Source organism: Lithobates pipiens, unplaced genomic scaffold (assembly GCF_037356315.1).
Source record: "Lithobates pipiens isolate NorthernLeopardFrog02 unplaced genomic scaffold, aLitPip1_a1.2 Scaffold_8, whole genome shotgun sequence".
Taxonomy (NCBI): Eukaryota; Metazoa; Chordata; class Amphibia; order Anura; family Ranidae; genus Lithobates; species Lithobates pipiens.
Window position 1 is genome coordinate 513689162 of NW_027507903.1, and position 13268 is coordinate 513702429.

Genomic DNA, 13268 nt, shown 5'->3' on the forward strand with positions numbered 1-13268 from the left:
GCCAAAAAGTAAACACGTCACATGGACATTTAAATATAGCGGACTGCTTTATATGTAGTCTGGAAATCACCTTTAATTAGTATATGAACCAAATCATTTATATTTTACTAAAGAAAAGATTGTTATTATATTCGTGATACGAGTGCCTAGTGTCAAATTGTAATGCTATCTCCTAAATTCCTAAATGAAATAGCATTCAACAAGGCATACAACTCTTGGAAGGGGCGAGCAAAGAAATTAGGACGACGTTACAGAACTTCTGCCTAGCTGAAGACCTTGATATAAGAATGATGGAGATTAAAGCCAAATAAGCTTTAGTACACCAACAGTATGAGTCAATTTGCCTTAATCATTCCACTACCTCATACGTTATTAAAAGAATGGATGCATGCACCACGTTAACAGCTGAAATCTGCAACCTCACCAGCAAACAGATAGAGAATGTGGAGGAAACCTTTAATGATCAACTTGAGAAGGAAAGAGTGAGGATGGTATTTAATAAAGAAGAGCATGAGTCAGTCTTTGGAAAAACGGAAACAGAAACTGTTCTCTCAGAGTCATTACCAGACTCTAGCTCAAGCTCGAGAGCCACTTCCAGATCTAGCAAACGTGCAGATGCAGAAGCCAACCTTGCAGCCAAAATAGAACAGGTAAAGGTGATGCAGCAGATGCGTGAGCAACAAGATAAGCTTAGCAAAATGGAGGCAGAAACGAAACTTCTGTTAGATGAGGAAAAGACAAGACTGCAACAGCTACAAGCAGAAAATGAAGTCAAGGTAGCTGCAGCAAGAGTGAAAGCTTACAATGCCTATGATATTTTTGAATATGGTGAACAGGAGACAGACTACAAGGTACAAAACCTTTACAAAAAAAAATGAACCACAAACCTCAATTAATCAGAAAGCTGTGCCATTTCAGCCTTCAAATACACTGCTTGAAGTGTCAAGACCACAAGAAGAAGGTAGTCTAATTCCAGGACTCGCAAGTCTGCTCATCTCCAACCATCTCCCTATACCTGAACCAACTGTATTTACAGGTGATCCTTTAAAGTTCTTAGATTGGAAGATATCCTTTATGGCGCTGATTGATCAAAAAACGATTCCTGTGTGAGAAAAAATGCTGCACTTGAAGAGGTATCTTGGTGGTGAAGCTCATAAGGCAGTGGAAGGTTTCTTCTATCGGAATTCAGAAGACGCTTATCTAGATGCCTGGGGAATCCTACAGGACAGATATGGAGGTCCATTTATAGTGCAAAGAGCTTTCAGAGAAAGGCTGACTAAATGGCCAAAGATATCAGCAAACGATCCTGTAGCATTAAGAGAGTTTGCGGATTTCCTTCAAGGTTGTGTGGAGGCCTAGCTATTCTAAATGATTGTGAAGAATGTTGTTAAATGTCTGACTTTTGCAGCAAGGACCATCGATGAAAGGAAGGCCTTAATTTATGAAAACCACCTCTGCATTGGTTGCTTAAGAAAGGGCCATATTTCAAAAGACTACAAAGGAAGACACACATGTAACATATGTAGTCATCGTCATCCAACCTGTTTGCACATACAGAGAAGCACTGAGCCTGTCAAAACACCAAATGATGACTCAGTAGCTATGGGAGATAATGTAAATGACAGCGTTCTCAAAGTTATGTCCCATACATTGACAAGGCATACTCTTGCCACCTCCTGCATTGTTCCAGTTCTGTTGTCAGCTGCGGCGGAGCCTCAGAGAGAAATCCTCACTTACGCCTTACTTGACACGCAGAGTGATTTCTTTTGGGAGACCTAGTATCTAAGCTAAGTGTGAGCACCAAGCCATTACAGCCAGGCCCGGATTGGCCATAGGGCAAACCGGGCAATTGCCCCATGCGGGGCACAAGGCTCTTTGAGCCCGCGCCACTCTTGCAGCCTCTCCACGGCCGCCCAGCTGCCAGTTAAACTCAGCTCATTGGGGGGACATCGGGGGGATGTAAACATAGAGGGGGTGGAGCTAGATGAGAAGCCATCGGCCTCTCCGCGGCTGCCCATATAGGTCAGCCATTGGTACCAGGAGGCATGACTGTGAAGGGGAGGAGCCAGAGCAGACACCTGCTGCTGAGTCCTGACAACTTGAACCTGGATAACAGAAAACTTGAGTGCAGCCCCATACTCTGCGCTCACCCCTTGTAACCTGGATAGGAGGAGCGGTGAGGGCGGTTGCATATAGAACAATCATTTTCTCCATCTTCCTCCTGCAGTATCGGAATGCCTGCAAGAGGTAGAGGAGAAGCAGGAGACTGCAGGAGGAAGATGGAGAGAATGACTGTTCTATATGCAGCCGCCTCCACCGCTCCTCCTATCCTGCTTATTTCTGCTGCCTCCCCCCGGGCTCTCCACACCCCCCGCCGTACTCTTTGCCTCCTCATGCTCTCTGCCACCCCCCCAGTGCTCTGCACCTCCCCCATGCTCTCTGCCACCCCCCCAGTACATTCCACCTCCCCCATGCTCTCTGCCACCACCCCACTCTCCACCTCCCCCCATGCTCTACACCGCCCTCCCTGTGCTCGCCACCCCCCATGCACTCTTCACATCCCCCATGCTCTCCGCCACCCTCCCCCGCCCTCTCCACCTCCCCCATGCTCTCCGCCACCCTCCCTGTGCTCTCCACCTCCCCCATGCTCTCCACCAGCCTCCCTGTGCTCTCCACCTCCCCCCATGCTCTCTGCTGCCCTTCGTGTGCAGTCCATCTCCCCTTATGCTCTCCACCACCCTCCCTGTGCTTTATACCTCCCCCATGCTCTCCACCGCCCTCCCTGTGCTCTTCACCTCCCCCCATGCTCTCTGCTGTCCCCCATGCTCTCTGCTGCCTCTTGTGCTCTTCTCTTCCTCCCTGTGCTCTTGCCCCACCTCATGTTTTCAAGGTTCTTCCCTGTGCTCTCCATCCCCCCATGCTCTTTCCTGGTCCCACCTCACCCCCCCCCCCCCACACCTCTGCTGGGTTCCCCTCTCCTCTCTTTCAGGGATCTCTCAGGGTGGAGAGTGTGGAAGGGGCCGGTTAACATGTCATGGGCTGCTCAATCCAAAATGCCTGGGCCTATTTTTTGTCCCAGTCTGGGCCTGGTTACAGCTAAAGCTCAGCACCATGACAGCCATTGATACAGTTATATCAAGCCAAATTGCTCATGGTCTACAAGTGTGTGGTTTCAACTCTAAAGCTATAGTCCAACTCCATCAAGCCTATACAAGAGACTTCATTCCAGTAGATAATTCTCACATCCCCACCAAAGAGACTGCACACCTCAAGCATTTGGCAAACAAGTTACAGCCACTTCAAGACGGCAAAGTCTGACTGCTGATCGGTTACGATTGCCCATCAGTACTGGCTCCCTTGGAGGTCATTACGGGTTCCGAAAAAATAAGCCCTTTGCACAAAGACTATGCTCAGCTGGAGCATCATGGGATCAGCAAATTCACATCTTGATAGGCAGGGTAGCCAGAGCTTCATACACAGTTGCAGTAAAAGAAATGCCAATGCCCCCGGTAACTGATGTGTTAAAGACTCTAGAAATGGACTTCTCTGAAAGAAATTATGAAGATAAGTATGTGTCTCAAGATGACGTTCGTTTTGTGTAGTTTCTCTCTGAAACCATAATGAAAAGGAAAGATGGACACTATGAGATGCCGTTACCCATCAAAGACAACAGTCAACCAACACTACCAAACAATAAGAGGCTGGCCATTATTTGACTTCAACATCCAAAGAAAAGGTTAAAGGCCAATAAACAGTACTACGAACACTATACTGTATTCATGGAAGAAACGATCAGAAAAGGTAATGCAGAACCAGCCCTTTCATTATCAGAGGAAGAAACAGTGTGGTACATCCCACATCACAGGGTTTATCACCCCAAGAAGCCAGATAAGTTAAGGGTCATCTTTGATTGTTCAGCAAAGTTTCAAGGCAAACTGCACCTTCAGTTTCAGCATTGACAAAGGATCGACCCTCAACACGTCGTGGTATTATGTCAGTCGTAGCCTCTTTTTATGCTCCCTTCATACTGAGTGGCAAGTGCATTCTCCAGGAGCTTTGTTGCAGGGGCATCAGGGATGAAGCACTTCCTGAGAGCTTAAGCCCACGGTGGGAGGACTGGAAGAGTAGTCTGCAAGCTTTAAGGAAAATCAAGATACCCAGATGCTACCATCCTGAGTTCGGTAACGTAGTGAAAGTGGAACCACACCACTTTTCCTTTGGCAGCAATGTAGGATATGGTGCCTGTTCTTATCTTAGGTACAAAAATGACGGAAGTCAAGTTCACTGCAGCTTCATGGTAGCTAAAGCAAGAGTCACGCCGCCAAAGATCGTGAGCATCCCAAGGCTTGAACTCTCAGCTGCAGTCACTGCAGTAAGTTTGAGTGTCATGTTGAAGGCAGAACTTGAAATAGAAATTGATGAAAAATTCTTATGGACAGAGTCCCAGGTAGTTTTGGCCTATATCAATAATGAAGCGAGAAGATTTAATGTGGATACAGCACAAAATCCAGCTGACCATGCATCCAGAGGTCTTCATGTAGCAGATATCCCCCCTCAAGCTGGTTATCCGGCCCTAGTTTCCTATGGAAATCTGAAGTGCTTACATCTCCAAGCTCTTCAGCAGATTGTAGGTGACCCCAAAGTCAAACCCATTACAACTCTTGTCTCACAAGTCAGTGGACAAACTGATATTCTAAATCGTCTGAACAAGTTTTCCAGTTGGTTAATGCTCATCAAGGTGATTGCAAGAATCAAGAGAATACCATTGAAGACCCATCTCTGCAGCAATCTTTTGGAGGAATGAAAGAAGGCTGGGGAGGTAGCGATAGGTTTAGTTCAATAGCACGTTTTTTATCAAGAGCTAAAACTTCTTCAAAGAGGAAATAGTCTTCCAAGTTCAAGCCCTCCTAATTACCTTGACCCCATTCTAGTTCAAAGACTTCTTCATGTTGGTGGAAGGCTATCGAGATCAACCCTTAGTCAAGAAACAAAACACCCAGTCATACTCCCAAGGGAAGGGCACATTACCCAGTTAGTCCTATCCCATTACCATGCAGCCACTCATCACCAGGGCCAAACTATAACAGAACTCAGAGCAAATGGATTTTGGGTGCTTGGTGAAAGTAAATGAGTTGCCAGTTTAGTGATGCACTAGTATACCACCACACAATACAGTAGCTAGTCACAGAGGTACCTACAAGCTACATTGTGTAAAACTCATGTTTAAAGTTTGCACCCCTTGACAAGCGTAGCAAGGTGTGCAGTAAAGGTGCATTGTCATTGTCAGTATATGTGTTTTTAGGCACAAATTGAGTCCATGCTGTTAGTTAAAAGATATGCTGTAGACATGCACATGTTTGAACATATAGTCATGTTTCCTTAAATGTTTAATGTTAATTTAGATATATGTGTGTAGATAATGGGACACCACTTTGTAACTCCACATTTGTGATTCTGTTGTAACGCTCTTTTGGTGATCTCTGTAAACGAATGTATTGTATGTAATTTTACAGTTTTCATAGTGCTTAAGGTGTTTAACCACTAGAGATCCGCGCTATAGCCGAATGATGGCTACAGCGCGGACCTGCTTTGCCGGGACTACGTCTATTGACGTCGTCCCGTGCACGAGCGGCCTGCACGCCCCCTGAGGGGCGCGCGCGGCGCACTCTGGGATCAGCGAGTCTATGAGACTCACCTGATCACGGATCGGAGCAAGGGGTCGATCCTGACCCCTTACCACGTGATCAGCTGTCAGCCAATGACAGCTGATCATGTGACACAACAGAGCCGATAATCGGCTATTTTTCCTCGCGCAGAGAAAAAGCCGATCACCGGCGGCCATGATCGGGACATCAGTCCCAATCACAGCCAGCTTATCAGTGCCCACCTGCCCCCTGCCAGTGCCACCTAAATAATAAAAAAGTGCCCCCCATCAGTGCCCACAGTGCCACCAATCAGTACCCACAGTGCCACCTATCAGTGCCCACAATCTGCCTCAACAACAGTGCTGCATCCCGGTGCCACATATCCGTGCCCATCAGTGTCATCTACCAGTGCCCATCAGTGCCGCCCAGCAGTGCCACCTATCAGTGCCACCTATCAGTGCCCATCAGTCCCATCTATCAGTGGTACCTATCAGTGCCCCTTAGTGCCACCCATCCATGCCACCCATCCATGCCACCCATCAGTGCCATCTTATCTGTACCCATCTTTGCCCATCAGTACTGCCTTATCTGTGCCTATCGGTGCCACCTTATCTGTGCCCATTAGTGCCGCCTTAACTGTGCCTATCAGTGCCCACCAGTGCAGCCTATAAGTGCCCACCAGTTCAGCCTATCAGTGCCCACCAGTGCTGCCTCATCAGTGCATTTCAATGAAGGAAAAAAATGACCTGTTTGCAAAACTTTATAACAAACTATGAAACATGATTTTTTTTTTTTTTTTTTTTGCACCTTTTTTTGTTTGTTTAGGAAAAAATAAAACTCCCAGCTGTAATTAAATACCACCAAAAGAAAGCTCTATTTGTGGGAAAAAAATTATAAAAAATGTTATTTGGGTACAGTTTTGTATGACCGCGCAATTGCCATTCAAAGTGCATCAGCGCTGAAAGCTGAAAATTGGTCTGGGCAGGAGGGGGGTTTAAGTGCCCAGTAAGCAAGTGGTTAATGAGTCAAAGGGATTAACCTCTGTGGTATTCGACCTTAATGCATACCTTTAAGGCAAAAGAATAAAAGTATTGCACCCGTCAGAAGCTCTCCTCTCGTTATTTACTCAAGCCAATGGGGCCACTACACTCTCCTTGGTGGCCTTCCAGACATGATGCATATTTTGTTTGGCAACACAACACTGCACTGTATTGTGTGCTGTGTACACCACCAGAAAAGTAGTAGAAACTGCACTACAGTTGCACTGTTTTGTGTGCTGTGTACACCACCAGAAAAGTAGGAGCAACTGCACTACGGTTGCAGTGTATTAAAGTGGTTGTATACTCATTTTTTTAACTTTTACCTACAGGAAAGCCTATAATAAGGCTTACCTGTAGGTAAAAAAAAAAAATAACAACTCCTAAACCTGTACGGTTTAGGAGATATTCCCCTCGGTATGCGCCGCTGACTGCAGCGGCGCATGCGCACAAGGGGATTCTCGGCTGAAAGTCCGGCAGTGGCCGGACCCGACCGGGATGAAATCTCCCGCGTGCATGCGTGGGAGTGACGATATCGCGGCTCTGGCCACTCACAGCGCCGGAGCCGCGATACCCGGAAGAAACGCAGAGGGAGCATGTCAGCTCCCTCGGCGTGGATCGGGCCAGATGTCGGGGCCTCGTTCTAAGGTAAGTATTTCATAATGAGCTAGTATGCGGTGCATACTAGCTCATTATGCCTTTTGCTTTGCAGGTGGTAAAAAAAATGAAAAAATTTGCGGGTTTATTACCGCTTTAAGTAATGTGTAAGCCACCACAAAAGTAGGAGCAACTGCACTATAGTTGCACTGTTTTGTGTGCTGTGTACACTACCAGAAAAGTAGGAGCAACTGCACTATGGCTATATATATATATATATATATATATATATATATATATATTAAATACACTGCTACTAACTGAACAACCTGCCTGCTCAATCTAAATCAGGCTGTGATGTCACCGTCCACGCCAACAACACTACACATGGCCGCCGTGCAGGCAGTCTTATATAGTGTGGGGAGTGGACTTAGTCCCCCTGAGCCATGATTGGCCAAAGGCACCCTACCATTGGCAAATTATGTCTCTCTTAGCAGAGGACGCTGGGATTGGCCAAAGCAGGAAGGTCAGGTGCATGCTTTGGCCAATCATCATACAGCAATGCACTGCGATCTCACAGAATGCCCCATATTGTTCGATATTCGGCAACTGGGTGAACACCCGATGTTCGAGTCGAACTCATGTTCAACCCGAACATCAAGCTCATCCCTACTCAGCATTGGTAACAAAAACTGGACCGGGTGGTCAAGATATGACTGAACCAGGGTTTTGTAACTTTTGTATACTGAGTGAAATAAGAATGCACATCAAATATGAAAAAAGCAGAAAGAGGTAGAAAACCTTAACTTGCAAACCACCAGGTTATGAAAAGTTAGAAATAAATGTCACAGACTAACCTTCATGAATGTGACCAAACACGTGCAGTCTTGGCTGTACTCTTCTCTGCACTGTGTTTAGCAGCTCCACACAGCCCACCCGTTGTAATTTTTTAGGCACCCAGTCTAAAAATCCTGAAAAGAGAAGAAAGTCCAGAATAATATTTCCAAAAGCACCATACATAGCTGAGATGGAAATATTTCAGGCCACCCTACAGATTACAGATAGAGATATCACTGAACCAAGAAGCACAGGGTCCTTAATGCAAACCTGTAAAGTCCTCAGTTCATCGGAAATTCCTAAGCTTAAAACTGGGCCAGCCTTGTTTCTGTTTTGTCATCTGATCAAATATCCACTTATTTCCCTGAGCAAGTGACATCACTGCTGTCGTTCACAGGCACTTTTAACACACCCTACCGTATTTATTATATCCGGCAAATCAAACAAGTTTGCAAATATGACATTTCACCTATTTTCCCTTTCTCCTGCTGCATCCAGAGAACTGTGCCAGGATCCTCAATTGATCTGCCGTTTTTGGATTTCTTTTTATAGCCTGATAAAGCAGTCTACAGGTATCTTCAAACACAGAAGTAGTTCTATCAAAGACAACATCCTTGGTATTTGTCTAGGTGTACACATTCACAGCCACTAATCTCCTGCAGGGACAGGTGAGGAGACATGACCCTTCTAAGTTGCCTGTCCCTCCCCTCCCCCTTCCCTCTCCCTTCAGGTTTACTTTGTTTAATTGTAGAGCTGCCAGCCAATGCTGTTTTCTATAGATTTCCAGGACCATCATGAAGAACTGTGGACGCCTTTGAATCAACCAACCAGCTGGAAGTAATAGTTACCTTTTATTTAGGTGTACTAAATCTGTAAGAAATATTGCTGCACAGAACATGGGAACAACAAAAGCCAATTAGCACCTCACTTGCTGAAGGTACATGAAAACCCACTTATATGCAATACAAATTAGCTTAGCGTTAATCATTTCTTAATAAGAGATGCTTGCTCGTTAGCTGTTGATAACAGAAAATAGGCCTTCTACAATGTCACATGGATATGTTGTCACTAATGGAGACTCTTTGTGCTGATGAGAAGATGAGAGCCTCACTTGACATGAAAATAAAAAATAATGTACAAGATCAGGCAGCAAAACGTACTTGCCCATAAAAAAGCAATGTTCAACTTTCAGAGAGCTCTACTATACTGCAAACATATAAGGGAAATTGTGACCTGTTGCTAAAAGCCACAGGAGCTACCTTTACCTTAAGTTCAGAGCCTGTCTGTCTGACTATCTTTGACATAGCTCCCTACTGTTCCTCATTAGAAAAGGGGACTGTCCCGGGGCAGCGGAGCGTGGAACCACAGAAGATGGCTGCTTGAATTCACAGCTCCGTGTTGTTGTAATATATATGTATTATATGTTGATATATATATATATATATATATATATATATATATATATATATATATATATGTGTGTGTATGTCCATATATTTTATATATGGTGTTATATAGACACATACCGTACAAGATTGACCAGGCCATATGTCAGTTGACTGAGTGACTTGTCCGAGCCAACTCAATTACACATATCAAAGGGGACTTGTTGACCAAAAGATTGTTAAGGTGGTTTCTGTTAATCTAATTACACACATTGAAGGAAACCTGTTGGTATTAATATGCAAGAATTTAGATTGGGGTATAGGCCTTATTCTATATACCAAAAGGTTAAGGTGGGATCTGTTAATCTAATTACGCATATTGAAGGGAACTTGTTTATGTTTATATGCAAGAATGCAAATTAGGGCAGTTTATGACTACAGCTGTTCACGGCTAGGGGTAATCTTTTGTCACTCTGAAAAGAAGACACAAGGAGATCAAAGCATTTAATTGAAAAGGCCAATCAAGTTGCTCAGCCATTCAATGCTTAGGATATATAACATGGCAGTCAGTCTTGTTGGGGTGTGTGTGAAGGCACCAAGGATTAAGGAATATGGGGATCTGAATATGTTCTAGATCTGTAAGATATACTCTGTTGGATATTTTGTCATCTGTTGCAAGACTTTGTTCTGTATTGGAAGTCAATAAAGTGCATCTCTCTGGAAGAATTGGGTTGCTGCGGAAGAGTACTTATAATAACGAATTAATCATCTACCCGCCACTATACATATAATATATCACTACACGTGTCACCTGAATACACCCCGCGGCATAGCAGGCTCTCTCTCGTGCTCATTCTCATGGCCAGAGACCCCCCCAGACACTTCGCAGCAGAAGTCTTCCCCCGCTGTGAAGCCAGCCAAAATGGTGCTGGAGCCTCCAGCACCTGATGAAACCATGCAGCTCTCCCCTTCTGGCGATCTAGCCATAAAGGATGATAGTCTGCAATTCCCTTCTGATCTGGTAAGCACCCCTGAGCCCTCTACTGAAACCATGCTACAGACTGTCGCAGGGTTCCACATCTTCACCAACTCAACCGCCTTGCTCTTCTCAATCATTGCCAACCCGAGCTTCACCTACCCACGGGCTGTCTCAGTCATCCCTCCGAGGCTCCCAGGCTCTCTGTTCTTTGCAAGCTCAACGATTCCATGACTTCACTCCTGGCTAAGTACAAGCCTTTAAGGCCTTTTTTTCTTTTTCTCTCTCTGCAGTCCGTACACTGACCTTCATTGATAGGTAACCTGATCCAGCCTGACACATGACCATACCATTGCCCCCCCCCCCTTTTTTTTCCCTCTAACCGATCGCTAACTGACTCGCTAACCGACTTTATGCAGCAATTAAACCAGAATACGTTGGGCATAAATTTACAATTTGAGATGCGCAAGGCTAAAATTTATTTTTTAGACTTGAATATACAGATCACAAAAGGACAGGTTTAGGATTATAACCTTTTTTTAAGGAAACGGACCGAAATGGCTATATTGGGCAAGGAAGTTGATGGATGAAATCTGTGCCCAAAAGCCAATTCGCCCGTTTGAGCCGTAATTGTACTTTAAAGGAAGATTTCTTGGTACAAGCCTCTAACCTTAAGGCAGTGTTTCTCAAATCCAGTCCTCAGGCCCCCCCAACAGGTCATGTTTTCAGGTTTTCCATTATTTTTCACAGGTGATTTGATCAGTTTCACTGCCTTAGCAATTACCACAGCCGTTTCATCTGAGGGAAATCCTGAAAACATGACCTGTTGGGGGGGCCTGAGGACTGGATTTGAGAAACACTGCCTTAAGGTAACATTTTTGGAGAAAGGTTATCTGAATGTAGATTTAGACTAAACCATTGAAGAGGTTTCTGTTATGGACAGGACCATGTTGAAAGGAAGGGAAAAATCCGCAATTAACGATAACATCCATAATTTCTCTTTGATCACTACCTATTCATGACAACATTATGAAATAAAAAAAGATTATGAAAAAACATTGGGCTGTATTAAAAAATTATAAAGTTTTGGGCCCTGTTCTACTTGAGCACCCACAGGTGATCTTCAGAGGGGTACCACCTCTGAAGTTGCAGATTGCTCCCAATACTTTAAATGCACCAAATAGAGTATCATTCTTTCAGAAATCAAAAGGTTTTTTCCCTGCCGTAAATGTGCAGTATGTCACATCAATAAAAATAAAGACAGAATAATTAGTCAATTCAAGTCCCATACTACCGCAAGAATTTACAATATTGACACTTTTATAACATGTACATCGAAAAATTTGGTATATTTGTTAATTTGCCCATGCGGTCTACAGTATGTAGGCCACACTATGAGAGCAATGAATGTGCGGATTAACAAATACCTAAAAAACATCAGAAAAGGTTTCCTTAAACATAACAAGGATCCAGCGGGAACAATCATTATTGCGATCGATTGCTTTACACCCCATCGGAGAGGTAGCTTCACTAAGAGAAATTTCACGGTTGGAGACCCGATGGATATATAACTTAAAGTGCTATACCCCTTTTGGGATGAACGTAGAATGGGACGTTAACAGTTTCATAAATAACAGTTGAATATATTTCATTTTTTTTACTAGTTAATACTTATAATGCTTCAACTTTTAGTGACATTATTTGTATTGTACTCCTTTTTCCTCTATTGAGTCCTCCCTTTTATTCTTGCCAATTTGTAGTTTTTGCTATGTTTTTGATGTTTTTATATGTTTTACATTTCATATTTGTAATGGGTTTACCTCTGTGTGTCTGCATCCATAGCCTTCCCACAGGTATTCCTTATTATTTTCTATCAACTATTTTATGGCGTTTTTGATTTTAATAATTAATTATGACATCTGGCAGCTCCTTGCTATTAATATTGCACGGGGTGGTTTTATTATGTGTTTACGGGTCGTCTTCTTTGTCCATGGGCCATATTGCTGGAGCGCAATGCATTCCACTATCGCTGGCTTGGGTATTGAGACTTCCTGTTTACTTATTTTTCCCATGGAGCGCAGATGTGTGATACATACACGCTCCACTGATGTAATTTCCCTTTCCGACGCAATGACGTGGCTTCAGTTATTGTTGGTTAGTAAGGCAATAGAAGTTTCCGGGTTAAGCCGCACATGCACTGTAAGGACAGCGGCTGGCCAAGCACTTCCTGGTGAAGAGAATGACGTGGTAGTTACTATCTCTGCCTCTGACATCAGATGTGTTTTTTTGGTGCACATGCGTACAGCCTGCTGCACCGCTTTACATATTACACAGTTGCTTTCTTTGAGGTTAATTCCCCCTAATCAAATGTAATTGGCTCCTTCATATTAAGGGTGTGTTGGTGTCAGTGAAGCCACGCCTCTGATGATATCCGTTTGTGATGAAACATGTCAGGCAGCTTGACACTAGCATGCTGAATGCTGCAGCCGACCGTTCCTTGGGATGCACGCAGCTTTGAATTTTAACTGTAAGTTACTACAATAAATCTTTTTTAATGTTATTGCAGGCTTCACTATTGGTTACTTATTTCCTTCACTGGGTATTGCTGACCGATTAATTGAATGCCTTACATCTGATGTGAGAACTTGGAGAAGCTTGTAGAGTGTGAATACCACCTGGAGACCTATCATCTGCCTGTGTGGGATTTTATATGGAAACTGGATATGAGAGAAGTGCCTTGGTTATTCTAACACGCATACCATTTCCAGCCATCTGGTAAGCAGATTATTAT

At 44.1% G+C, this 13268-nt stretch overlaps 1 protein-coding gene across 2 annotated transcripts in view; it reads right to left on the reverse strand.

Annotated features, from left to right (window-relative positions):
* The window catches only part of MPPED1 (metallophosphoesterase domain containing 1), a 183024-nt gene that overhangs the window by 18935 nt on the left and 150821 nt on the right, over positions 1–13268 (reverse strand). Inside the window, exon 6 of one of the 2 annotated variants that reach the window (XM_077469392.1) lies at positions 8137–8250. The exons of the other annotated variant lie outside the window; for it this stretch is intronic. Coding sequence (XP_077325518.1) covers positions 8137–8250 — 114 coding nt within the window. The remainder of the gene's footprint in view (positions 1–8136; positions 8251–13268) is intronic. 2 annotated transcript variants of the gene reach the window in all.